This window comes from Neopelma chrysocephalum, unplaced genomic scaffold, assembly GCF_003984885.1.
Source record: "Neopelma chrysocephalum unplaced genomic scaffold, ASM398488v2 Primary Assembly neopelma1_24, whole genome shotgun sequence".
Lineage (NCBI taxonomy): Eukaryota > Metazoa > Chordata > Aves > Passeriformes > Pipridae > Neopelma > Neopelma chrysocephalum.
In genome coordinates this window covers 17,059,626-17,087,509 of record NW_020897693.1, presented here as the reverse complement: position 1 = coordinate 17,087,509, position 27,884 = coordinate 17,059,626, and the positions used below count along the sequence as shown (strand labels likewise).

The 27,884-nt window shown below is 42.9% G+C and overlaps 3 protein-coding genes across 10 annotated transcripts in view; 1 reads left to right on the top strand and 2 right to left on the bottom strand.

Moving 5' to 3' along the window:
• CKAP5 (cytoskeleton associated protein 5) overlaps positions 1-17,285 on the bottom strand; it is a 54,713-nt gene extending 37,428 nt beyond the window's left edge. For 4 of the 5 annotated variants that reach the window (XM_027705520.1, XM_027705544.1, XM_027705536.1 and 1 more), the window contains exons 1-6: positions 17,165-17,285; positions 6,788-6,879; positions 6,045-6,238; positions 4,740-4,946; positions 1,167-1,338; positions 134-266 (exon numbers count right to left, since the gene is read on the bottom strand). In XM_027705520.1, the coding sequence (XP_027561321.1) occupies positions 134-266; positions 1,167-1,338; positions 4,740-4,946; positions 6,045-6,238; positions 6,788-6,844 (763 nt within the window). In that variant the 5' untranslated portion in view covers positions 6,845-6,879; positions 17,165-17,285. Of the gene's footprint in view, positions 1-133; positions 267-1,166; positions 1,339-4,739; positions 4,947-6,044; positions 6,239-6,787; positions 6,880-13,314; positions 13,334-17,164 lie in introns of those variants that run through there. The other variant, XM_027705527.1, reaches the window with a different exon arrangement.
• LOC113963252 (proline-rich protein HaeIII subfamily 1-like) lies at positions 13,715-17,608 on the top strand. Its single transcript, XM_027674217.1, has 2 exons — positions 13,715-13,766; positions 16,593-17,608. Exons 1-2 carry the CDS (start codon positions 13,715-13,717, stop codon positions 17,606-17,608), a joined length of 1,068 nt encoding a protein of 355 aa, XP_027530018.1.
• Positions 17,609-18,909: 1,301 nt separating this feature from the next.
• The window catches only part of LRP4 (LDL receptor related protein 4), a 96,255-nt gene continuing 87,280 nt past the window's right edge, over positions 18,910-27,884 (bottom strand). For 3 of the 4 annotated variants that reach the window (XM_027705486.1, XM_027705470.1, XM_027705479.1), the window contains 7 exons: positions 27,470-27,614; positions 26,827-26,940; positions 26,409-26,532; positions 25,347-25,414; positions 24,653-24,740; positions 23,990-24,131; positions 18,910-22,256 (listed from right to left, as the gene is read on the bottom strand). In XM_027705486.1, coding sequence (XP_027561287.1) covers positions 21,921-22,256; positions 23,990-24,131; positions 24,653-24,740; positions 25,347-25,414; positions 26,409-26,532; positions 26,827-26,940; positions 27,470-27,614 — 1,017 coding nt within the window. In that variant the 3' untranslated portion in view covers positions 18,910-21,920. Of the gene's footprint in view, positions 22,257-23,357; positions 23,427-23,989; positions 24,132-24,652; positions 24,741-25,346; positions 25,415-26,408; positions 26,533-26,826; positions 26,941-27,469; positions 27,615-27,884 lie in introns of all 4 variants that reach the window. The other variant, XM_027705494.1, reaches the window with a different exon arrangement.

Below are 27,884 nucleotides of genomic sequence, written 5' to 3'. Positions count from 1 at the left end.
ATGCCTTGTGTAGTGCACCCCGTATGTTTTGTACCAGTCTGAGTAAAAGCTCCTTTACAATTTAACACATTCCTTCACAATCTGTATACCAGTAATATACTTTTCAATGAAGTTCAGAGATTAAACAGTTTACCTCCATCTGCATCCCCTCCAACCGCCTGCTGCTGCTCAAATTTTGCCTTCAGCTCCTGTTGGGAACGTAGGAACCTGGTCTGCCTAGGAACAGCTGATGACACTTTGATCCACTCTTCTTCCAGTTCTTTTAGCTGCCAAAAGGGAAAAGAATCATCATATTGGAGACATTATGCACATACTCCAACACAAGCAACTCATTACATTTTTCCCATCTCCAAGCCAAGACAGCACTACCTTTAAGTTATTCTTTTTTTGCCATTAAAGGAGTAACTTTCCCTTCACATTCACAGTTCAGAAGATTTTTGTCTAAGTATAACCACAGAACAGAATACTATCAATGCAAAGCATTTAGATAACAACCAATTCTAGAACAGTCAGAATGGTGTGGTCCCTCTGTAGACGCCTTGAAATAAAAATGGCTGAACATGAAGGAAGATCTCCATTACAGCCATGCTATCATTACACACTAAAACTAAGACTAAACAAACATGCTCAGCTACTTTTGATGAAACAGTGTAGGTTTTTATAACCATGCATTTTTACAGCAAGCTACTGCTTTCCACCTGAACACTATTAACTGAAGCGGGTAGGAGGGAAGGATGCATAATTTATAAAGTTTTAAAACAATGGAATGTTCTATCATAATGCAATGCCACTTCCTGAAATGGAACAGTCACATCCTGAGCACCATCACAACAAGTATGAAGGGACGCACAGAGGAAAAAACTTCAGTAAAAAAGAAAACCAAGAATGAAAATGGTTGACTTAAAGACTTTCAGTGCAGGGGTCTTCTATAGGGCAACCATTCGACTACTCAATCCCACTCCTCAGTTTCAATACGATGCTGAGAGCAACAAAACATTGTTATGATTTCCTTACAAAGAGTGACTAACACTTTGGGTAAAGTTACAGGAAGCTAAAAATTACATTCCAGCTTTGACTTTTAAGAGGGTCCAACACTACAGAATCAGGGAGGGTGAGCATGGAAGTGTTCTATCAAATGTTTGGATACAGAACAACTTTCTGCCTACCTGAACAGAATTTATGTTCTGCAACGGAGGTCTCAAAGCATCCCTTATCCAGCGGTAGATCTCCACAGCAAGGAGCTTGGCTTCATCTCGAACAGCCTTTTCCCGAGATTCAAAAAGTTTTGGCAACACTTTGATGATTGGCTTCAGTGAGATTATTTTTGAACCAAATTCACTGTAAGTTAAACACATGGAATAGCACCAGTGTCCAGGTAGAAACCAGGGAGTGATTCACAAATAATAACTCATTTTAAAAGAAACAATCTATGAAAGTCTTCTGGTGCACATTTAGGGATTGTGTCATTTCTCAAATCACTATTATAGATATTATTTTGTGATGCTACTGAGCTACTGTAAAATTTAAAGAATATTTGCCCCATCAAAATTACCCTCCACACTTATCTTGGAACTACAAAATCAATTCTAAAATTACTTCAAAGCACTTAATCTAAACTAGTGCTTAAATGTGACCCCTTGACAGGGGCAAGGGAGTGGAGAAAAAAGAAAAAGAAAGAAGCTGTCCTTAGACCAAAATTTGTATGACCTACTTTTTTTAATCAGAACAAAATCTCCTTTGTCTATCCTTGGAGGCAAACTGCAGTAAAAGCATTAGTCATTTTTCCACTTGTTGGACCAGATAATTATAGGGAGCTTGGGTCATCTTCACAGAAAACATACATGTTGAAATACGTGCCACTGGAAGGACACATAAAACAAGTTTCCCCAGCCAATCACCCTTCCTTGTCAGCAGATTCTACATGTTGTTGAACTTAATATACAAAACTTTCTCTTTCAGTCACTGACGAATGAGAACACAAGAACTTTCTTTTCAAACTCATGGTAAAGTTAACTGCTGTAGTTATTAAGACATCATATATAAATCACCTCAAAAGCAACAAATTGTTTTGATTCAGAAGCATTTCCTCTTCAGAATGCTGAATTAACCTTTCTACTAAGCACACTTTCTCTTATGTTTCCCTCCAATCAAGTTCCACGTGAAAAAGCTAGTAAAAAAGGTTGCTCAAGAACTAAAATTTATATATCTTACTTTCTAGAAATTCTAGTGCATATCATTTATTGTCATGCCCAGTTTGAAAAATATTAAGTATTAAAACCTCTAAAAGAGATCTTGGAAGCAACACAATTTAAATGCAGAATATGATGCCCAAGATTTTTATTTTTGTATCATGACTCAAAAAGAGAGCATATTGGGAAGAGTGCCTATACAAACTTATTCTTAGCTAATTCATATAAGATAATTTATATAACAATACAAGAAAGAACAGAAACCTTAGCACAAGATAGAAAACATCGGAAGCTAAACTAGTTCTGCATTCAAGCTACCCACCTAGGTACAACATAGACAAATTTATTATCAATGTAGAAAGCCTGTCAAAGCACAAGACAAATTTAGGTAGCAACACAGTTCAGAAACAGAATATGGAGTTTAAGCCCACAGGGTTCTATGAAAGAATTTGATCTTAACATCAAAGATAATAAAATACCGCACATAAGAAAAAAAGCAGATGCAGCACATTTTATAGGACCGGGTAGTTGAAAGATACTGAGGATGGTTATGCAGGTTTCTAATTACACTGCACTGTTAAAAGGACATTTCACTAGATTGGGCAATTTAAAATAGCTAAAATATATTCTTAAATATGGGACAGTAGTTTCACTTAGCAGAAACACAGATAATGTGCTAAGCACAATGCTTTTGACTTTTTACAGAAGCCTGAAGCAGTTTAACAAGGACTATCTATATATATGCCTCAGCAAGTCCTCTAAAACACACATAGCATAAGACACTCTCCATATACATTATACAGTTTTCACACAAGGTACTTTACTCAGAAAAGTGTTCTGTCCATTAATTCCAAAATTCTCTGTTTCCCTTTAAAAAACCCACCCTAATGGACATTGAATTACATATGTATCAATAATTTTATAAAGCCCCAGTATTTTTCACTCAAAGGTAGCAAATACACTTGACGTGGAACAAAAAAGGAAAAGAAAAATATTACTGAAATGTACTATCTCATCTTAAATTGGATTTGGTTTTTAGGGAGCATTATCAGCTCTCCTTTTTAATAAAGTGGGGTTCCACAGGGCTCCATCTTGGGCCCTGTGCTCTTCAAAATCTTCATAAATGACTTGGACACAGGACTGGAAGGGATACAAAGCAAGTTTACAGACAATACAAAACTGGGAGGAGCTGTTGAGTTCCTCGAAGGCAGGGAGGTCCTGCAGAGAGACCGCGACAAATCGGAGAGATGGGCAATCACCAGTCATATGAAGTTCAGTAAGGGGAAGCGCCAGATTCTGCACCTGGAATGGGACAACCCTGGATGTACATACAGTCTGAGGAATGAGATACAGGAAAACAGTGCCATTAAAAGGGACCTGTGGGTCGTGGTCGATGGCAAGTTGAATATGAGTCAGCAGTGCCCTGGCAGCCAGGAGGGCCAACTGTGTCCTGGGAGGCATCAGGCACAGCACTGCCAGCCGGTCCAGGGAGAGGATTGTCCCGCTCTGCTCTGCACTGGGGCAGCCTCATCTTGAATATTGTGTGCAGTTTTGGGAGTCACAATATAAAAAAAGACATTAAGCCATTAGAGAGTGTCCAAAGGAGGGCAACAAAGATGGTGAAGAGCCCTGAGGGGAAGCCGTATGAGGAGCGGTCACTTGGTCTGTTCAGCCTGGAGAAGGGGAGACCTCAATGCAGTCTACAACTTCCTTGTGAGGGGAAGAGGAGGAACAGGCACTGATCTCTTCTCTGTGGTGACAAGTGACAGGACCCGAGGGAACGGCCTGAAGTTGTGTCAGGGGAGGTTTAGGTTGGATATTACAAAAAGGTTCTTCACCCAGAGGGTGGTTGGGCACTGGAACATGCTCACCAGGGAAGCAGTCACAGCACTAAGCCTGACAGAGTTCAAGAAGCATTTGGATGATACCCTGAGGCACATGGTGTGACTTGGGGATAGTTCCCTGCAGGGACAGAAGTTGAACTTGAAAGGGACCCACCAGAATTCTCAACTCAGCATATTCTGTGATTCTGTAATTATTACACAGACAATGGAAGCTTAGTGTGCAATGAAGGTTTTTTTTAAACTATCTTCTAAAAACACACACTGTGTACCCAACTAAACATCCATCAGTGAGAAAAACTGTTTTTAAGGAAAAAACCAAACTATATTTAGTTTTCACATTCAGTTAGTTTATTTCAAGTATTCAGAAGAGGAGAAGCCTCACAGTCTGGAACAAGACACACTAATTTTGCCCTTCTTTCAGAGGTCTGCTGTGAAAATGGAAGCTTGGTAAACAGCTACCAAAATGAAAGAGATCCAGATGAGGCTTGTACAACATGGACAACCCTCACATCTAACAAATCCCATGATGCTCTGAACTGCTGTTGTCAAGATGTATCAGTTCAGGAAAGATCCATCCTATTCAACACTAACAAGGCAAGGCCCTGCTAAAGACTTAAACAGTAAATTAGACTCCACACATTGCTGAGAAAAAAGGAAAGAAGAAAACCACAAAAAAAACCCCAACTTTAAAGAACTAAAAGCTTACCTTAGTGCTTTCCTCAGTGTCTCTATACATGCTACTATGATTTTTGGGTTTTTGTTGTCCAGACCCTTCAATAATTCTTCTTGTATCGCCTCCCCTTTCTCGATTTCTATATACATTAGACATATATCTAGACCCAGCTCTTTGGCTCTGGCTTTTGGCTGATTGAACACCTTATTTACAACTCCAGATGCTACTTCTCCGGTTGTCCTGAAAGATGAGAGAGTACTACTTTTGGAACATTTATGTGAATTAAGTGTTCTACGCCATTATCCACAGGAAAAAAGCACACACAACAGCAAAACCAGATTAAAACCCAGCAAGTCCCCATACAAAAGAGACTATATCCTAAGCTAATTTTGAAAGTATTAACCTTTTGTAAGGGATAACTTCAACCTCTAGTTTAATCAAAAGAGCTCCTGCAGATCATAATTAACATGTTTCTAATACCAGACTACACCAGTGAATAGTAAACATTCCCAAAAGTGTATTAAAAAACACTAGCTGAGGTTAAAAAATAAATGCCATGTCCTGGAATTTATATGTTACAGTTAACATATTGCATCAGTACATAATCCCAGCACAGGATTTCACATATATTTCCAAGCTTCAAATAAATTCTATTATTTACACCACTTTTAAATCAAGGACTTTGCAAGGTTGTTAGGTTTTTAAACAAAGCTTCGGATTTGCTTTTTTAAATAAGACTTTTATTCATTTCATCAGGTCACAAAGTCAGGGGGCCAAAGCATTAATGTAGCCCGTTAGGTGCTTATACTTCACCCTTAGGATTATGGCCTATTTCATGGGCTCAACAACAGAGAAGTACTAAAAAACATCCATGAAGAAACTGGCAGGTGTGAAGATTAATATTGGTTAGGTTGGATGCAACATCACATAAACATAACTACATTTTATTTCATGTATGAATTACAAAAATATTCCCCTGAAAAAAAGGCTCCCTGTACAGATAGCCTGCTTTAGTCAAACAGAACAGGGATTCTAGTTCCCAGCACCTACACTACCACATTACCGATTCACTCTCTTTGCCATTTCAGAAATTTTTACTACTGCCATTAGTAGCTTCTTAAAATATTGTAAGCAATTTGTGACAAGTTAATATGCATATGGAGGCCATCTACAAGGAAAGCCTGCCATTCGGCAAATTCTCTGGATTAGAGAACAAATTCTGCTCTCAACAAGAGATCAGAATTGTTAGTGGCCACTCCACAATTCCTGTGCAGCCTTTCTCAGAGACTACATTAAACTGTCCTAACAGCCTAACAGCAGCAAGGAAAAGTTACTTACTTCCCAGCTACATGAGCATTTTCAACATAAGCAAGCGCTGCTTCCAGTCCTTTCAGCTGAGCCACTGCATTGGAATCTGTCACAAATTTCTTTATCAATCCAAGATACTTGGACCATTCGGGACTCTTTTCGTCATCTATCTTCTGGAAGAGCTTAAGGGCTTCTTCATAACCATTTAATCTGGCTTTCCACAGCTGGAAGCAGAAATAGGACATTTAAATGTTGTGCTAGTACAATCTTAACTCAATCTCACAAAGTTCTTCAATCATGTTTGAAAGTATGGTCAGCAAGCTGGCATCTGCAGACTTCTTTTCAATGTCTATTTGAATAACATGCAACAGGACAAAATACTTGTTTTTCTCCCACCAAGAATGATCTGGCTAGAGAGATGCCAGTTTTCCCCACTGCTCTTCATTAGTTCTAACAACCACTGATGAGGAGGTGGGAGCCCAACAATGGTTTCAGCTACAGAAGAATAACGAGTGTATGAGTGTACTGATCTTTCAGCACACAAGCTTACACCATGTAGAATATAATGTCACTAAAATCTGCTTAATAAGGGTTATTCAGCCTCTGGGTTGGATAGAGCTGATGCAGTTTCAGAGCTGTTAATACGCATGCCATGCGGCTGTCAAGATTACCTAACCATGATGCCTTTAGATAGAGAAGCTCTACAGAATCACCACAAGCAGAGATACACAGTAAGCCAAACCCAAAGATTTGCCAAACCCAGGATTTCCTACCTTGTGTTCGCATTTCTGGTCAATGGGCAGTTTCATCCACTCACTGTCATCCCCCATTGTAAGTCAGGCTCTCTCTGTAATTACAGTAATTCCTGTGGAGACAGGGACAAGTTAGAAAACAGAAAAATACATGTAGGGTATATACATACTTGTACCTACAAACCCCACCACACCAACCCACCAAATAAAAAAAAGGACAATTCTGTAGCAAATCTCACTGCTAATATGTAATCCAAGTTTGTAATTATATTTAGATACACACTACAAAGACCAGACCACTATTTTGTTAGCCCTGTAAAGCTACCAGAAGCCATTAAAGATTAGAGAGCAGTGCAATTTGTAGTATTTCAGATAGCAGAAGTCTCAATCTGTAAAAATTTTAGTAAGCAGAGAAGGCATGCAGAATATAACCTCATCTAAGCTCCAGGAAGAATGTAGTATGATTAAGGCACTAAACCAAAATGAGTTCCCATCAACACTAGAAAACTGACTCTTACTGACACGTGCTTTCAGCAACAGGTGCCATGAATCAGTGTCAAAAAATAATCGGGTGCTAGTGTAAGGACAGTCATTTTAACAACTTTATAAACAGCACATCTGAAATGATCAGTTACTACAAGAAGAACAAAACCCATTTTTGGCCTTAATCCTAACGTAGCCAGCATCAGCAGCTGTCAACAAGAGATCAATGTTTTGCCACGTGTAGGGCTCAAATTCTTACTCCTTCGAGTTTAAGTGTTTTCCCCCTCTCCCCTCTCCTTTTGATTAAAACAAGAATGTTGACCATTAGGGTACAAGAAACAAAATCTCAGGCTTAATGCTCATCTCAGACATATTGTACAATGTAACGTGACTGCTCAGAGAATAATGAGAGAACATGCCTGACACAGGGAGATCAGCAAAACGAAAATAGCAGCAGCAGTAACAAGGGCTCCCGACATTATTTATACAAACAAAATCAAACCACAGAGGACGTAACATTCCAGCGCACCAGTCTGAATGCATACACAAAGACAAAAACTCTATAAACCGGCCAGCATGCACAACAATTTATCACTAAAGGCAGATAAGTATACAACACTAGCACAATGCTCCTAACAGAAATTCAGTCTATGCCAGCAAAGATGTATACTTTAGCCTAAAAAGTATTTCACCTAATACTCAGAGGTTTTCTGCAGAAAATTAATCCCTAGAACTGGGGGGGGGGGGGGGGGCGTAATTTCACTGATGTTAGTTAATATAAGCAAGTTCTCCAAAGCTTTCTGTCAGCCAACAACACGAACATACAGCTAACTCTATAGCAAAATTAGACTAGCAACAGCCCACAATAAAAACAGTACTTTATTCCTTCCTGGGATTAGTTAGAAGATACAAAAAAACATAAAACCCCAACTTCCAATAATTAAAAAAGTAAAACCAAAAGAAACACAAAGAACTCCAAAACCCCCACCAGTCACCAATAACACACCCACAGCAAAGTACACTGTGCTTATCTTAAATACTTACAAGTTCCTATGGATGTTAATACTGTTCTCACAATAATTGCACAAACCTAATAATTTGCCCAATGGCAATAAAACACAAGTCAATGTCAAAACAGAAGTTGACTGCATACATAAACAAGTGTATCCAAGCATTAAGGTTTGCCCTTCTCATTTCCTTTCTCATCACAAACAGCAATATGGCTATTTTTTTCTTGACATCAGCATAGTATACTGAAAAGTTTGCTTTTAAAGCAAAAAAAAGGCAAAAAAATATTGTTGAGTGGGCCAAAGAACTGTAAACCACTGAGAATGAAAGCATCACTCTGCTTTTTATGTAAGAAGCAAAGTACACAGAAGTAAGGTTGCCTAAAGCCCATTCTACTACTACTTCTGTTCCATTATCTTTTTAATGTTCAGCTTATTTAAAAAAAAAAAAAAAAGAAAAAAAAGCTCAGGGTCATATTCTAGTCACACCATTCTTCCATGTCAGTAATTGACAAGAAAAGGGTCTCTGAATTAAAAGTTACAATGAGAATAAACTTGAACTTTGAAAGGCCATACCAAAACCAAACAATCACAAGAGGTCAAAAGAGCAACTAAATTACTACATCTTTTTGCATACAAGTCCCATCAGCCTTTTGCAATAGATCCTGCTTTCATCTGTTTAAACTCTTTTGAAGTTCTACTGCTTTCATTTTCTCTGCCCAAACCTCTCAATTATTCTCTTATTCCCTCCTTCAGTCTGCTGAGAGGGTTCAAAGTTAAATATAAATCAGCAGCCTCTTAATTTAAATTCAATGCATTTTACCTATTAAAACAAACAAAAAAAACCTCTAATAAAACCAAACTCACCCCAAAACAAAACAAGAAAAAGTGCCATCCCACACTCAAAAGCAAGACACTTATGGAGGTGGGGGTTAAAATAGATCTAGCTCTATGATTGTGATGATTTATCTCCGAAAGCAAAAATGAGATGTCATTCACATGAAAAGGTTTTCAGACAGCCCACCTAGGAAAGAATGCAAGAGTACCCCAGTGTGAACACAGTTACAGCAGCAGAATTCCCTCTATTGCTCAAGTCAGTTCTGCAGCTAAGTGCCATCAGATAAGATGCAGCTTTGCCAGCATTAATGGTGTTTCTATTATGACTACCTTCATCTTAATGGACCAGTATAGAAACAATAGAGTACCTCCTCAGTGTGGATGCAGACAACATAAATAGATAAGAGTGGTCTCTTCCCAAACTCACACTTCGCCAAGAAAAAGAAGAGTGAATTTTATAGGAAGTTAGGTAATTCTGAATCTTAATCAGAAACTTGGAGGTAATTCAAGCTATTGCCTCTATCTTGTTTTGTTGGAAGAACGCACAAAGAACCAAAATAAGGGCAATAGTTATTCTCAAAGAAAACAGGAAAAGGAAAAAACCACTAACACACCTGCCAGCAACAGAAACACCAGGATAAAACTGGCAACTGTACTAAGACAGTAGATGGAGCAGACTCCCATTTACTCCCTGTTCTTTTAGAAAACTGTCAGAAGCATGAGCTTCCTACTTCAAAAATAAAAAGAAACACTTATTTCTCTTCAGAAATCTGTTCTGCCACGGAAAAATCCTATTGACAGTGACTACCTTACTACAATCCTCAAATCAGTTCAAACCCTAAAGTTAGGAGTAACTCTATTAAAATGGCTTGTCCATTGCAAGACTGATACTGATTTACAATTATTTTTACCCTTACATATATATACAACAGGTCAGTGCCACAAAGTGCAACCTCTTGGTAGTAAACTCCAGTGATACATTACAGAATCTAGAAGAAAAGGGTCTAGGATTTCCCTTCCCAACATCACAATGTACTCAACTTGGAGGAGAACATACATGAGGCAGACACAGGAAGGGGAGTTGAATGACCATCAAACAGCATTTCACCTATTTTTTCTTTCAGTCTGGTTAACTCAGTTGCCCTACTATTTTCAGTGGTTAACATCTACAATGGTTACTTCAATTACAAAATGGGTTAAGTTACTTTCTGTTCAGAATCTGACATCTAAAAATAGTGATAAAATTATACTCCCCCCGTAATTTACAAATCCCTCTAGAACAGACAATTTCTCAGAAAGTATTCCACGGTCACAGAGGGAAGGCTCCTTCTTAAACATCCAGTCTTTCTAGCTTCATCACTGCTCACGCCTGTCTGAATGCCAAGATTTTGTACTGTCTACATCTTGCATTTACCAGAATAAAAGACTGTTGTTTCTCCTTTCAATTAAGTCACTGGGTTCTGTATGGTCACAGAGTATCTCGCATTTGACAAAAAGTTTTTTCTTAAAAGCTTGTTTGCAAAGACATGTAAACCTCAAGTCATTACTTCAACATCCAAATAGCAAGTGGCCTCATTATACAATAACGCAGCTAAATTCTGTTATTACTAGTGAATTTGCAGCAATGAAGTGTTTGACCTAGATAGCTTTCTTATTACCACAACTCGGAACAAACAGATTTAAGTCTTTCAGTGACAATATTAATTTTGGTAGAATCCAGAAAACAAGACCTCTGAAGTGACTGAACCACCAAAGTAAGTTTTGTGAGCGACATTTGTCATTAAAGTCATCAACACAACATTTCCAAAAGCGAGTCAGCCAACGAATCTGCAATGGAGATGAATAACAAATCCTCCCTGACAGTTCTCGGCAGGGCAAGTTTTTATATTATGGAGCAGTGAGAAAATGAAGACCACGAAGAAAAGAATAGGATCTTTCAAAAGGAGATCATGTAAAAAGCAGCAAGAGTGGAAAATATTTACAAGGCAGCACAAATGCAGGAATTTCAAATGTAAAAGTGAGAATTACCAACTGAATATAAGTATGTTTGGGAAACAAATTTGTCAACACATTAAAAGATTGTGGGAAAGTGTCAAAACATCAAAGTTTGGATTAACCACGCACTACTCTGAACAGCTCCTACTCAACTTCTAAGTAAATAGTTTTCCTACAGTTTTGAGGGTTGCATAGCATCAACCTTACAACTTATAGTATGGGGTCCCGCTAAGGAAAATCTTTACATCATGAACATTCTGAAGTGTGTTTTCTTTTGAAGCATACATTCATCACCTATCAACATATTTTACTGTGAAGTGTCAGCTTCCAGATCATTTTCTAGAGAAAATCTAGAATGGCAAACTAGGAAGCCATTTTATGCTAAACAAAAACCAGATGTTTATTGATACTGATTGTCTACTTCTCCCTATTCACTTTCACCTATTGAACATTACTGCTGCACAAGAACATCATCACATATTTTCATATTTTGAAAGATTCTCAAAAACACCAGTCAAGAGTAAGTTCTGAGAAATCAAGACAGGCCTTTTTAAAGGAAAAATCTGTTTGAAATGTTCCTATACAGTAGGGCACATACTTGGAGAGTATATAGATGGACGTCACATTTCAGATAAAACTATAGTTCTCAGCAGACAGTTCTCTGCCAGTGCAGCTCACAGTTTTCCTAGCAGAAAGAATTTTTATTTGTTTAATGGCAGTTTTGGGTCATATTTGCTCTTTGGCTCTGAAAAGATGAAATTTCACTTTCTGAGAAGTTTAGCCCGGCATGTTTTTTCATTTTGCCAGCCAAATCTTCCCATTAGATACAACATAAAGTAGCTCAGAAAAAAGGTTGAAAATTCAAGCAATCATAACACAGTTTTTTATTTTAAACAACACCTGGTCACACTAAGTATCCTGAAGAACACACACATCTCAGAATGACAGCCTGATCAGTCAGTGAAACACTGCAACTGTTTTGGTAAATTCCATATAATCAAAAGGAAAACTGAAGTTCAACTAACAATCCTGAACTACTGATACTTACAAAAGCAGCAAAGAGTCAGAAGAATGTTCAGTAAGACTGCAAATGTTCCAGGTTCAGTCCACATATTTTTTGATGACAGACAAAAGAACAAGATTACAAAACCCACAGAAGATTATTTGCTGCTTAGGCAATAATTTCATAGATTTTTAAAGGCTGGTATTTTCAATTGATAGATGAACTAGAAGTTGCAAGATACACCGAATCCTGATGAAAGAATAGCAAGACCTCAGAATAACAAAAAAAAAAAAAAGGACAAACGTATGCTAAAAAGGAATTTTGCAGGTTGTGGAGTAGATGACAGCTGAGAGAAGCTACTGCTTCAGCAAAAATGAAATGGCATTCAAGAACAAACTGCATTAAATTCTTTCTTCCCTGTTCTAACTTATATGTCCTAACTCAACTCAGTGAAATTCTAATAGCACAAAGGGCAAGTTATTGGTAATGTAAATAAACACTTATTTCTCCCGAAAAATAAGTCTCAATACATGGCCACTGAAAGTAACCAGGGCTGTTCCTTTTCATGCACCTAAAAGTGAGAGACAATGTAAAATAAACTGACCTTCTGTTACAGCTAAGAGCAAAAGCAATTTCTAACTGCATAGGTAAGCCTGGAGTGAAGCCAGTCTTATGGAGCAGAGAAGGGCAAAAGGGCAACACACGCACAAGTTTGTGTGCACTGACATAAATCTAAGGATTGCTAGTTGGAGTGAAAGATGTCAGTGGGACCGTGCTTATAAGCTGCAAACTCCCCCATCCCTCAAGGTGTTTACAAAGCTCAGGCATGAAAAGTCTCATGTGATGTTCTTTAAAAGGACGGCCTGAACTGCTGATGAAGGAAAGCTCCCGCAGAGACATCACCAGCCACGAGCTGCCTCCTTCTCCTAGCCAAGCTTCCTCCAGCACGGCTTCTCTCCGTAACTAGCGGCGTCTACACCATCCCCAGCATCTTCCAGCAGAGCAACCCCTACACTTCTGCCCGCAGCCCCAGACGCGCCCCCGCAGCCTGGGGATGTTTCCCGTTCCGCGGGTGGGTGGCCGCAGGCCGCGGCCGGGCACGGCGAGCAGGCCGCCCGCACGCCCGGCATTGTCTCTGCCCGCCGCCCCCGCCCCACGGCCGGGCCTGGCTCGGCCCCACCGCCCACCGCCCGCGGCTCGGTCGGGCCTGGCCGGACACTCACCCTGACAAGCTCCGAGCCGGCTCCCGGCGGCAGCGGGCGGGGATCGCGGGCGGGCCGGGCCGAGCCCCTCCCCGCCGCGGGCGGGGCTCGGGGCGCCGCGGCCGCACCTGGGCGGGAGCCGGCCCGCGCCGGGGCCAGACAAAGGCGGGCAGGGCAGGGCAGGGCAGGGCACGGCCGGCCCCGCAGCGGCCCCGAGCACATCTGGACCCCTCTTCCCGCCGCCGCGGAGCCGGGTGGGCGGCAGCGGGAGCTGCGGTGCCGCCCGCGGTGAGGCCGGGGCTGCCGGCCGGTGACCGTCGTGGCCCGCCAGGCTTGATGTCCTCATGAGTCATACCCCGAACGCCTAGACCCGTCAGAACAATTACTACTCTAACAGAGGGAGCTGCGGTCATACCCGGGCATGCAGCAGACATTATCCCAGGCCACCAATCATCCAGCAATCTCTAACTTAAGTAGGGAGCGGTTCTGAAACCCGACAGGAGGAACAAGGCCTGCCGTGAGGAAGGAGAAACAGTGCCTTCCAAAAGAGGTATGAACGAATAGCCTGGCACCACACCATCCCCGCATTTCATGTTCTGCTGCGAGATGTGTAATGACAGTGCTCCGGTGGAGCTGATTCATCAGCAATCTCTCCAGCCCATCGTCTGACATTTTGAGATGCCTTTTCTACAGTGACAATAGCAACTGAACAAGCTGGTATGGTGGAAATTGGGTCTCACTAGCTTCCAACTCAGAAAAGCATCAAGCCATACGATGCAAGGTTGTATTTCTTCAGCCATCTTTTTAGCTAATCGAAGAAAGAAGCCTCTTCCAGGCACTGCCAGCATTAGCCATGCTCTGCATTGAATAATCGTCCAAGTTACTTTTGCTATCACCTCAACCTATCCCCTGTAACAGGGAGGCACAAACATGCACAGCAGCTTCTATTTTTCAACATCTGACATTCACAGCAACCGAGCTGTCATAAGAGGCAACCCCAAAGACCTACACGTGCTCAGGACAAGAGACTATTCAAACAAGCTAGAGCAACACTGCCTACTGCGAGGCAGCGTTTAGTTTAAAAACGAGGGTTCAAGGCTTTCCCATGTCACTTCAGAATGCCACTCCTATAACATGAACCACTAGAAGAGTCTTACAACAAAACCTCAGCAACACTGTATTAGTATTAGACTACCTTGTCTTGAAACCAACCATTCTGCTACAGATGCAAATGGCTTTAATGCCATCCTACTCTGGCAGAGACTTAACAAACCATTTACATTAAATAGTTCACAAACAAATTAGCAATACAAGTCTATACGTTTCTTTTATAAACCATCTGCTGGCAGATGGAACAGATGAGAAATTCGAAGGGGAAAAAGGAGAACCTGATGAGCACTGATCATGATTTGGAAAACCTTAATTAGAAGGTTTACATCTTTCAAGTGTCCTTCCAATCATACATCCTACACAACAAAATCCTCCAAATTAGATATGTAATATAGACATATAGTTATCTCTATACCACAAAACATTCAGAGCAGATTCAAATTGTATATACTGTTCAAAACATTCATAATTAATCCTTAAAAAGGGGTAAACAGAGGTGCTACATGTCTGGATGACAATTAATCAGGGTAGCAAGAAAAAAAGAAAAAAGGATTGACTGAAGGAGCGTACAACATGCCAAGTGCTTTTCAGCTGTAAATTTATTACCTAACACACACAGTGAAACAACTTACAACATTACACTGAAATTCAGGTTTTCTGCACTGACTAAACAGAAACAGAACCGTCGCATTTTAACAGACACCAGTATGAGAGTACCAGCCCCACCATGGCAGACCAGGTTTTCAGAAGCGGTTGCCCAGCTTATGTAACTGACCCATCCCAGGAAAAGGATAAGAACCAGTGTGAAAGTTAAGCCCCACCAAATACAAGTTATATGTGTACAAGAATCAGGAATCACATTCCATCACCGTGCATTCCCTTTTTTGTATTAGAATATGAAAGGAGAAGCCCCCCATCGGTACAGATCCAAACTGGTCTGAATAAGTCTTAATTTTCCCTATTTCTAAAATTCAAATTTTATTTCTTTTTGTCAAGTTGTCACATAATTTTCCCTACAGCAGGTCCCCTATTTAATGTTCCCAGCTTTGTGTTTTTGAGAATTGTCTTGAGATAATTTTTGAGAATTGTCTACAACAATTTATTCAGAACCAGTTTGCAGTACCTGAAGGCCCTTTGCTGTTGATTCTGCTTTAAGACACTGCTCTCTTGATGTTGCTTAAAAAGCTTAACCCTATCACAACTCTTGAAGTAAGAGAAAAGAAAAAAAGATGGTGCATCTATAAGTTCAATGTGGGGGGAAGCTACCAAAACAGCAAAGTTTAAAGAAAGGCCGAGCCTGATACAAGAAAATCAAAACAAATTCTACCTTTTTCACAATCAACTGATCTGACAGTGGACACCAAAAAGTCAAAACTATATACGGGCACCTTGCACCTATTCTTCTTTTTGAGTTGAGCCCATCTCAAAGTTTTAGTAATAGATTTTTGTAAGTAGCCTTTTAGAGTACTTCAGTATTTGAGACTCACAGCATTTGGAAATACACAGCCATACACTTTCAAACTAATAGATATGTTCACTGAAAGCCTATAGCAATGCTTTCTGCAATACACACAAAATACATAAGGAAGGTCACCCACAGCTGGTAACTCAACTACCCAACAACTACCTATCCCCTTCTCACTTGCAGAACACAACTTAAACAACACTGCAGTTCAGCAGAAGTAACAGAAAACGCAACACTAACCACAAAATAAAACAGCGAAAAAGAAAAGCTTCAGAATAATTAGATAGATAATACACACCAAACACAAATCAATAAGGAAACTGTAGAACATGCAAATTTTTTTTAATTTTCTTTTTGCAAGAGTCCACGTTTGCTTAAGCTGCACAGAAGTTTCATTTCTCAGCCTCTGCCATGCAAAACTTAGTGTCTCTCGCGGGGGTCTAAATTCAGGAGAAAAATCCTCTGTACACCAACCTGAAAACTACCGCCTCTGGAAAAATCACAAGACTCTCTCTGATTCAGAAATAGAATCAAATGAAATGCGGAAAAGGTGTGGGAAGTAAACATGGGATCCATATTCCTATCCAGTCCCTCTTTGCAAACACTAGAGAGGATTCAACAGGAAGCACCTCCTGGCTGGGGGCCCTGGCGATTCAAGACTTAACACCTGCACCCGACAACAGAGCTGCAGAAACAGAGATGAGCTCGTGACCTTCGTTTTAAGATTACAATTACCCCAGGGAACGTTTTCCTTACGACATTTTAGAGGGGGACCCGATCCCGCACGCAGCCTCGGGGGCCAGAAGGCGCTCAGTCCGCATTTCCCTCGCGGGGCGGTGGGAGGCGGCCGCGCTCGGCTCCCCCCCGGCCCCTGCCCACCGCGCCGGTCGCCTCCCCCGCAGGCCCCCACCCCCGGCAGCTCCCAGGCCACAACGAGGTAGGGCGGCGGCGGCCCGCGGCCCCCATCCGTCCCTCGCAGCGCGGGCGGCCCGAGCGAGCGGCACCCGCTGCGCCCCTGCGGCGCGGCACAGGCCGCGGCCTCCCACCGCCACCAGCCGCGGCCCTCGCCCCGCCGGGCCCCGCGAGCGGGTGCCGGCGCAGCCCGCGGGCCCAAGCCGTGCCCGCGGGAGAATGTCCGCGCCGCGGGGGCTGCGCCTCCGCCTGAGCCCCGCGAGAGGCGGGGAGGCTCAGGCCCGGCGGCGGAGAGAGGCCTATCCACCCTCTCGCGGGCCCGGGAAGCGGACGGGGCAGGGGCCGGAGCTCCCCTGTGGCAGTGACAGGGCCGGCGAATCTCACCTGGGCCCCGCAAGTCGGGCCGGCGACGGTCCAGCGGCTGCTCGGCGGGGTTTGAAATCGCCAGCACCGCCCGCACCTCCCAGTGTCCGCCGCGCCCATTGGCCGCCGCCGGCCCCGCCCGCGCTCGTGCCCGCGCGCCTCATTGGCCCGTTTGAATCCGGCAGCCGCAGCGCGTGCTCCCCGCGCGCTCCCGACACCGCGGCGCCGCCGGGAGAGCGCGCGCCGCACCGCGCCGGGGGCGGCCTCGAGCGGCACCAGCCCGGCCCCGCCCCCAGCAACCACCGGGACAGGCCGCGGAGAGGCCGCCGCCGGGTCCCCAGTAAGGGCGCGGGGCGGCTGCGGGGCCCGGTGCGCCTAGCGAGAGGCTCTGGTGAGCTCCTGGGGCAGCCGCGTCAGGCCGCCCGACCCTTTGGCCAAGGGCTAAAGCAGCTCCGAGCCGGTTGATTCAGCCTTGGGGAACGTCCCGTTAAAGGGGAACGGCCTTTCTCCTCTTTACTGTGATCACTGAGTTTGCAAAGCAGTGACTGAAGAGGCGACTGAGAGGGGACCTCATCGATGTCTATCAGTATCTGAAGGTACGGTGTCAAGAGGACGGATCCGGGCTCTTCGCGGTGGTGCCGAGCAACCGGACGGGACAAGGGACAGAAACTGATGCACAGGAAGTTCCACCTGAACACGAGGAAGAACCACGTTACTGTGTGGGTGATTGTGTACTGGGACAGGTTGGCTGGAGGGGTTGTGGAGTCTCCCTCACTGGAGATATTCTTTAACTGTCTGAACACAATCCTGTGCCATGGGCTCTGGGATGACCCTGCTTGAGCAAGGAGGTTGGACCACATGACCCACTGTGGTCCCTTCCAACCTTACCTATTCTGTGAATCCTGTGCTGTTGCAATACAGTGTTTTCCCTCCTTTGTTTCTTCACTTCAGCCAAAGAAATTGAAGGAAAAATTCTTAGGGGTAATTGGAATAGAAGACAAGGGACAGCAGAGTGCCATGCACACAACTGCAGTTAATCTTACAGTACCTTCTCCCCCCCCGCCACGCTGTGTAAGCACCATCAATTTTTTAAAAAGTGAGGTGATTATATTTTTGCATGACCTGACTGAAATCACTTCTGCGCTGTGCTTCACCTGTGAAATGAGCAGGAATAGAGCTAAAATGTTTTAAATGTTTTAGGTACTTCTTTCATCAAAAAGGGACAGAATGTGTTACAAGATTAGCATCAGTACTGCAGTGTCAGGTATTAGTGGATGTTTCATTCATTACTCAGCCTTTTGCACTATTGAAACTCTTGGTTACAAAAAAATGCAACAGAAGCTTGAACAAAACCCCTTACAGACAGAAAAAACAGCTCTTCTTCAGAGCTTTATTTTCCACTGGGCAGAGCCTTGATACCTCTCTACAGTCCTAATACATTCCAAAAAGAACATCCTCTTCTGCTGTTGCTGTGTTAAAATGGGGGGGGAAAGGGGGAAAAAAAAAAGAAAAAAAAGCAAGGCGGGGGCAGAGTGAGAGGTATTATGTGTGTGCAGGAATTTGCAAAAGCGACTGCAGATATTCAAAGTCACAGGGGTACAGTGTGTGCTACAATCAGATTATTCTAAGAACACAGATCTGTTTCTACCTTCTTGCTCCTCTCAAATGAAGCAAAATTGAGGTTCTGTGCAAACAGGTCTGGGAGCTCCTCTTTCAAAGGAGAGTCCAAATAACATGCATGATTCACAACCAAAAGCCAGGCAGAGTGGTTAAGAAAAGCTAAATTTATATTAAATTATCATCAACCCCTAAAATACTGAACACAGTGGTTAAATAACTCCAGAAAGTCCAATGTCTCCAGTGAGTAACGTTAAAACCATTACACAGGAACACACGGAAATCACTGACGTTAGCTCAGGACAGACAGGAGAGAGGTTTGCTTTTTACATAGTAAATCAGTGCTCAAGAGATCATCCTCCAGTAGCCTTTCTACATTCTTTACATCCTAAGTGCAACGAGGGTCTTCTCTTCCCCAGAACAGGAAACCATGATGCAACCCCTAGACAGCATCTCACTGGGGCTGTCTCTAGGAAAAAGACACTAATTTCTGCCCACTTCGCTGATAGAGGACAGGCTGTGCGACATCTTGTTGCTCCTTTTCACCATAATCATTTGAGGAAGGGAGCAGAGAGCAGTTATGAATGGTTGTTAGGCTGGAGTGTGCAGGGTCCCTCCTAAGAAGCAGCAGAGAATATTGATTAAGGTGGAGATTACAAGCACCATGAGTTGTTGAAAAGACTAACTGCGTTTTCCCTTTCCATTCCACACTTGTGACTCAGACAACGATTATTTTAACAGGCTGACTGAACCTCAAGTGACAGGTCTGGGCAGATGTTTCCCTTCACCCCTGTCCCACCTCATGATTTTGGTGCATGCTCACTAAAGCTATTGGGGCAAAAAAAACCCCCAAACAACTCATTCCAAAACTCAAAGAAACCCTGCTCTCCTACAAGTCAGAGCCTTCCTCCTCAATCCCCTCACTCCCAGCCCTGATGCCCCCACCCCTACACATGATTTCTTTTCAAATCGATTCTTCTGCCTACACTTGAGCCCTCTGGTGGTGTCCCTGCATAAGGCGGCTTAGACGGGCAAGGTCCGTGATACACACTCCTCTCTCAGTTCCCAGTCGAGTCCATACCTCAATCCAAAAGTGCCTCTGCCCAACAAAATCAATGCTTCCCAGGCTGGAGTCAATCAAATAAATAATTAAATAAAAATCTAATTAAAAAAAATAAAAATAAATCCCTCTGGGAATAGGGAAGAATCCCACATTAACACAGGGAAATTTCCAAGCCTTAGCTCCAGTTCATTTTCCACAGGAATATACACCAGTCAGCCCAATGGTGCAGTTATGGACAGAATTTCAAGCCACCTAGCCAGGCTGAAGCCGCAACCTTCCCCTTTCTGCAAGGCTACCTCTGCTGTGAAAAGTACAGCCAACCCACTGGCACCTGTTGTGTTTTTCAGGGGTAGCCGGCCTGTTAGTTTATAAACAAGGTTAGAGCAGCATAGGATGATTTTCCTTTTTTTTTCACCAGCTGGAAAAATATCGCATGGGAGATGCACCCTCCCTCTACCTCTAAACTATACCCCTAGTGTATGTTTTGCTCTCTTTACACCATGGGTGGGAATGTACTTGACCTCTTTCTAGGCGATAAAGAGGTTACAGAGTTTGCAGTGAGAAATTCTTCACTGGAAAGTTCTGCTTCCAAGTACCTGGCTTAACGCTTAATATTTTACCATGATGGTATCCATGTGACTTGAGGGGTTAATATAAATCTCATTTTTGAAGAATTGTCAAGAGATATTTTCTCTATCTTTTTTCCTTCTCAACAAACAGATGACAAGAAAATATGAAAAGGTGGCAATAGTCCTTGGGAGCATGCAAGCCTCAGCTCCAAATGCTGCTGGGCTGTAGCTGCAAGGATAGGATGACATTCCCTAGAGGATAAAGGCCATGAAGGCCAGAGAACAACTGAAGCTCATGCAGCTGATGGGAAAAATTACTTGGCAAGGAGAGCTATTTAGTGGTAACAGAAGAATTTAAAGTGCAATTCTATCTGATAAACAACTAGTTAAAATGGCCCTTGCAGCTCCCTGATTATTGTCTCCCATTCTAGGTCAAATGGGCTCAGCCTAGTAATAAAGCAGTTCCTAACTATCAGCACTGAGCATTCCCCTGGGAAAGACTCAACCTAGGAATTCTCTTGTCCCTTATTATGGTAGTCAAAGGTCCTAAAGGCCAAGATAATTGGGACCTTGCAGAATTGGGACTAGTGGGGACCCATCAGATTTTCATTTTTTACATATCAGTTATGCTAAGTCAAGTAGAATTTAAGTCTTGCTGAGATCCAATCCCTCCCATTACCTCTGTAGAGCTAAGAGAAATACCAACCTCTTCTTCCCTCAAGTTCAGCACTCAGACTCCAGTACCCACAGGGAACAGTTCTGAAAGGGCCATTTGCTGACTCTTGTTTTTCCAGAGTAGAAACATGTTTTAACAGGAAAGGGGAGAACGGGAGCAGTGTCCACTGCCAGCAACAGACACAGTGCTCCAATCTGAGCATTCCTTAAAGTTTTTAGTAGCACATGAAAACGTAAGCAGTGATGCTCTCACGAAGTGATTCATGGCAACTGTGGTGACCCTCTTTATGCCTTTTAAAAGGTGACCTGATGCTGTGTCAGTGTCCTCTTGAGCCCCAAAGTATACCCCATCTATACCAAGACCTCTCTCAAGTCAGAGACCCCTCAACACCAAGCCTCAAAGAGTGCTGCTAGTGCTGGAATGACTAGGGATACTTTTGTGACCAGGAGCCAGCAATGAGGCAGCTCTGCTCTCTTCATGGGCATTGACCGTGAGCTGGATGGCACAGGACTTGCAGGTTGCCAGGGAACACGAACTCTGAACCAGATTCAGGCCAGGGGAGTCACTGCAAAAGTTAACGTGGCAGCTTCCAGGAAAAGGGAACATATAAATAAACCACAGACAGTGAAAATGAGTCAAAAGGGTCTCTGGGTTCCAACCCACCCATCCTCCCTCTCCAACCACAACAGCACAGCTGCCCAAGCTCCTTGCTGAAAGGCAGTCACAGTCTCAGGGCCCGTTGTGAGAGAGGCTGGTCTCTGTGCCCTTCCTTGCCTAGCAGGCAGAGTCCTGTCTTTTTTGTGCAGAGCGGAGGGTAGGGAGGGTCAGAGCGATTTCCAAGTCACTTGCACTTTAGACCTCACTCTCCGTGGAGGGCTTGCGTTGGTGTTTCCAGCCTGTGTCTGGGAGTGAGCCACGCCGTTCAGGAGTGGCTGCTGCTGTGTTCACACTGCTGCATTCAGACTGTTCTTCCTGTAGCAGCTGCTCAGTTTCGGTGTCATCCAGTGAACCAGAACTAGCCTGGATAGAGACCGTGTCTGTCTTCATACAGACGTGGTCCCGGAGGATCCCTCCTCGAGAGCTCCGAATCTGCTTAAGGTCATCCCACTCGGAATCATCACTGGATAAAAGGCATATCCCCTCCACAATCTTGATCTTCTCCTTAGTGTAGCTGTGGTCAGGACCAGTCTAGGAAGCAGACAGATGAATGAAAATAATACATCTATGGAAAAATATGGCAAAGAGCAATGCAGAGCTGGAACAAAGACAGTGAAGCAGACAAAAAGCTGGACTTCAATGTAAACAGCCACTGGCTTTAACTGCCACAATGGCAGAACCCATTCTAACTTTCCTTCAGTTCTTTACCACCCCCAGATGAATTCTTCCTGCAAGAGCTCTCATTCCAAATTCCATAAGACTTCAAATCATGGAAGGGGAATGAGGATGAGCTCGCTCCTGTAATTCAACTACACATATTCCCCGACAGCAAAGAGTAAGAACACTGAACCTAAAAAGGAAGAAAAAACCCCACCAAACAAAATGGGAAGCAGGAACAGACAGAAAACCTCATGGTAAAAGTAGACAAGGAATCAATTCTAGGTCTGCAATATATTTACATCTGAGTCATTCTAGACTTCCCTCTCAGAAAAGCACAGCTGGAATACCACTGTTGAGTCGGAGTCTCATAGTGATACAGGCTAAAGGGACCACACTGAGATTAAAGTAGTGAAATCTGCCTAACTTGGCTCACTTACAAATAAGGAGTATTAGAACATCTGATATATCCCTGAGGGGGAAGTAGAAGGGGTGGGGAAATATACATTTGGGTATATCTAGGAGCATCAGAATTCAGAGAAAAGTGGAAAGGATTTAGATTCCCAGATAAATAATCCTGGCTTATCCTTTGTAGATAAGGCTAAAATGGCATGAAAGTTTGGGAAATCTATTGCATAGTAACCTAGAAAAAACAAGTCAGGGAAAACTCCTGCATAAGTCTTGCTGTGATCCCTGCTAGAGGAACTAAGTGATCTAACAGGTTATCATAAATAGTCCTACAGAAATTATCTTTTTCAAATCTCATATACGGAGTATGAGTAGCCAAAGCCCAGACCAAAGAATCTGCCATAGAGAATTACTTATACTTTCTTGACAGACAGTAGAGCTGGTTTAAGGACATAAAAGTGGGAGGGGAAAAAAACCAAGAAAGAGCAATTAGTATGGGACAGCGCTTGAGCCACACAACAGAGCTTGAGTGAGGGAGGCAGGATCAAACACACAGAGTAGTGATACCTGACATGAGGATGTGGACGGAAATCAGAAGAGGGAAGATGAGAAGCTATCTGAGTGATAAGAAAGCTTCTGAGGAAAAAAGAAAGGAGAAACTAAGTGCTGCAAGAGATCATATTAAACCCTTTCCATCCTGTGGCCAGAAGTGTGGACCTCTGAGGGCCTTGAAAATGCTCTATTTAATGAGGGCTCCGGTTTTTAATCTATCCCACCCCTTCCAGGCTGTGCACAGCCAGGAGCCACATTTTTGTTACCAAAGCCCTTCTGGCTGCCTGGTTGCCCTGGTGACTGTCCAAAGCAACCTCGGTGCAACAGTCACTTACTGAGACCTGTATCCAAGGAAGACAATTACAATTTGCTCATGTACTTCGAGGGCCAGCAACCAATGCACATGAAATACTAGACACTTGTGTGAGTGGGAAAGAAGCAGAGAACTAAAGACAGGTCAAATTCACTACAGCTCACTGGGGAAGAAGTGCTGCTGATCTCCATAGCAGTCTCAACAATTCATTGAAGTTGTTCTCCTATGTCCTAGAAGTAAATGCTGACAAGTTGCAATGTTTTCACATACTGAGGTCTGTAATACTCAAAAGCAGCTTCAGCTGGGCTCTCATGTCCTTAGTAGCAGCTCTTACCTCTTTCTTATAGCACAGCTGGTTGTACATGGTTGGTTTGGGAATCGATTCAATCTTCACCTCCTGGGTAGATGTCCGATATGAGGGATTACTGTAGGTTAGGTTCCCCACACCAGGGTCTGTGAACTTGGACTTGTTATGCCTAGAGGAAGAAAGTGGACAGAAAAGACACAGGGTCCTACTGCCAGGATCCAAAGTTCTTGAGTGCTCAGCAAGTGGAAAGCTCCAGTAATCTTCACTTCCCTCAAAGAGGAAATGCTGGCTTCACCAGGCTCTTCAGCTACTAGTCCATTTACTAGCTACAAGTACAGCAAGGCCCTGCCATGTAACCACAAAAGCTATACTGGGAGGAACTGGTGAAGTTATCTGGCAGAAAGCACATGAGCTCATACATCTACTGCGATATGAATTATCTCCCATCCCTGTCCATAACTCATAAGGTCTCTGCAGAAAATAAGGCTTCAGATAATAGAACCGTATTCCCAACACTTCAGAGGCACAGGATTCAAACCTTGCAAATAAAATCATCGAGCACTGCTTCTAATGGAGAACAAAAAGATTGTAAATGACAATAAAGAAAAATTAAGTGCTTTCAGGAGCTTTCTTCTCCTACAACCCTAGAGTTTCCTATTGGCCAGGAGAGGGGGAAAAAAGATCACTTACCTATATATAATTAAAGCAGCAATAAGCAGCAAAATAAACAAGATGCTGAGAAGACCTCCAATAATGTAGCTGACATGCAGTCCTTCTCCTGAAAGTAAACACCAAAGGTAATTTATGCAATCAACTTTCACTGGATAATACTGACCTTGGTGTAATGCCTAATGTGGGGGGTTTACCCATATAGAAGTATGTAAAGCAAAATGTCAGCACATCGAGGTTTAACAGAGGACTTTGTTTGGCTTCATATGAAACCAAACATATTATAACCTTTCCTCCCACTCAGGCCTCAGCAAACCAAGGAGCATTGAGATCTCTGTAATAGTGTTGGAAAAGGAAGAGTTAGGTTACTCCTGCAGTGGGAAACAATTACCCTAGTCAACCATCTTCAACTAAACACAAAGGGGACAGTGAAGAAGAGCATCATTAATGGGAAGAACTCAATGGATGATGCATGGGATGAAAGAAAACAGAACTATTCTTCAGACCAAAGTGTCATTTGGAAAAGTCCGTAGAGAGGCTAATAAATGTCTGTGGTTGATGTTCATCCTTAGATGCACTTTGATCTGCTCAGTGGGCATTTGAGTAATTCAAATCTGAGTTTCAGAAATCTGGATTTCAGACACCGTGGACTGAATGCCCTGGGCACATCTGGAGGAACAACCCTGGTGGAGAGGAGTTAAAGAAGGGAACTCACCCATGGTTGCCAACACTGCCTCGTTGGCATGAGTACACAAGCCTTGCCTAGCATCTTTGTCAGAGCAGCTGAATGACAGAAGGACAAACAGTTACTGCAAGTAGAATCAACAGTATCAAAGGTATCAAAAAACAGGATGGAATGGGCTAGAACTGATATCCCTTCAATTTCCAGTTCAACAACAGAGGTCTTCCTTTCTCTTCTTCAGTATTCTTCTGTATCCAGAGAAGAGAGGACATTTATACAGGGGTGCGTGTATGTATTTATCAATCATCAGTCTGCAATATCCTTATATCTAAGTCATTCTAGATTCACCTCTCAGGTACACAGGTGTACATGTGAATGTATCAGAAAATAAATTTCAGCATCTGTGCTGAAGCACAAATCAAAACACCTCAGAGTCAGTACTAAGACATTTCTATCCAATAAATCCCACTCAACAAAGTGGAATTTTTGTCTTGTAAATAACTCAGCCATATAGGAAACATATTTTTTTTCTGAGTTGTATAAATAGCAGGCTGTAGGGAATTAGCAGAAAAAAAGTCTCTTAACTACCTACATTGTAACTTTAAATATTAGAGCTGCCAATTTTCTGCTCTGCCCCAAGCAATCTATCCCATTGTAGCCAGGGTAGAAGCACTTCCTCAGATGTCTGGGTTAGGTCTGTCATGTGTCAGTGAATTAAAGCAACACTCCCTTGTCCTCCTCTCAGAAAAGAGTTCTTAAAATTAGGAGTTCAAAAATCAATCAAATGAATGACACATGGTGTAAGGAGGATTTTAACACTTCAGCACTCCAGGAGGATTTTAACAGTCGGCCGAGACACAATTTCAACAAAACAGACAGAAAGATTCTGCACCTCTTTCTTGCCAGCTCAACAGTGTTCTGCATTCTTTGTCATAATATTCCCCCCATTAAGAACATGAAATCTGGAGCTGGAATAGCCTCTTTTGGCTAGGGATAGGTACATTTGGATGATGACAACCAGAGGGGGTTTGCATGTGGCACCTTGCAAAAGCTGTGACTTTCACACCCCAATTCCAAGAGAACAAGAGCACTTACTTTCCTTTTGCTGCTTCCAGAGACGTGAGAGGTTGGGTTGTTGAGGTATCTACTCTGCTAGGTGGTGTTTGACTTCTCTCCCTTACACTGGTTGGTTCAGGACCAGGGGGCACCACACCAGGAACTAGAACAACAGAGAAGAATAAACAGGACCCCAACACTGTGGGACAGACGAACAAGTCTGACCGGCCATTTCCGAAACTCTCTATAAATTATATTAGCAGCTTTCTCATCTCAAACCCAGTCTGTCAACAGAAGGCAGCTCCATTGCTCACAACCACCCGCCTCATTTCCAGTATACAACTCTGCATAAGATTTATACACTGGAGAGCCTCAGCTGCTCTGGTTGCCACTGCATAAGCAGTAGTAGTGGCTCACTTATGGAAGCTACTACCCGAGGGACACTCAGTAAACTCACTGGTAGAACAGGGCCGCCCATCTGGTTCATCTGGACACGCGCAGATAAAGTCAGAAGCCCTGGCAAAGCAGAGGTGAGTGCAGCCTCCATTGTTCACTCCACAAGCATTAGTACCTGGAAGGAATAAACAATTTTGTAAATGTGTTGCACATGATTAGGTAGGAGATCAGAGCAACCACCTTTTTTCCTGCTCAGCAGAGATAACTTTGTAGAAATCCAGCAAGTTACTATGTTTTTGGCACATGCTCTTCGTCTGACTGCTAACAAAGTGTTGACAACAGCCAGATACTGATCAGATTAGGGCAGTCTTGAAATAAAGGCACTGGGAATCCTGAGATAGAAGCCAGACAACACAGTTGCACAGATACAAAAATAAAAAGCTCCCATTCTTCTGTTTTAACACAATGTCAGGTGAACAACACAGAAAGTGACATTCGGTAATCAAACTTCTAACAGAACACCATTTAGATGTACTTGACTGAAAAGTCAGAGGTGGACAAGGAATGTGCTGAGGGAAGATGTATTAATAGTCTGAGTATAAGAAAGGATGTTATCCTCACTTGACATCCATAGTAGCACAGTGGTTTCAGAGTTCCTTTTGTCTACAACTAGCATTTGCCTAAATCAAGGTCCTCCCATTTACCTGTCTGCCTCTGAGGGGAAACCACAATGATATCCATCAATCCCTCAACATTGGCCAGGACTGTCTCTTTGTTCCGTCCAGAGTACTTGTCCACTCTCTGGATAGATTTTGTCTGCCAGTCAGTCCAATATATCCATCTATCCTGCTGCTCAGGGAAACAGCAAAGAAAAATCATAGGTGTTAGCATGTTTAGCCATGTAGACACAAGATACCCATAAAAAAAACATATCCCAGTGGCAGAAGGCCCAAAACAAAGGCCTTTTCAAACCCTTACCCTCTTATCATAAAGAAGATTACTGTCTACACCCCACAGGAGTTCAGACAAACTTCCTTTCTTAGCTCCAGAGAAGATGAAAGCACTATCCCCTCAGCCATCTTGGTTTCCCCAGGCTATAACACTTCCCAGGCCCCAAAC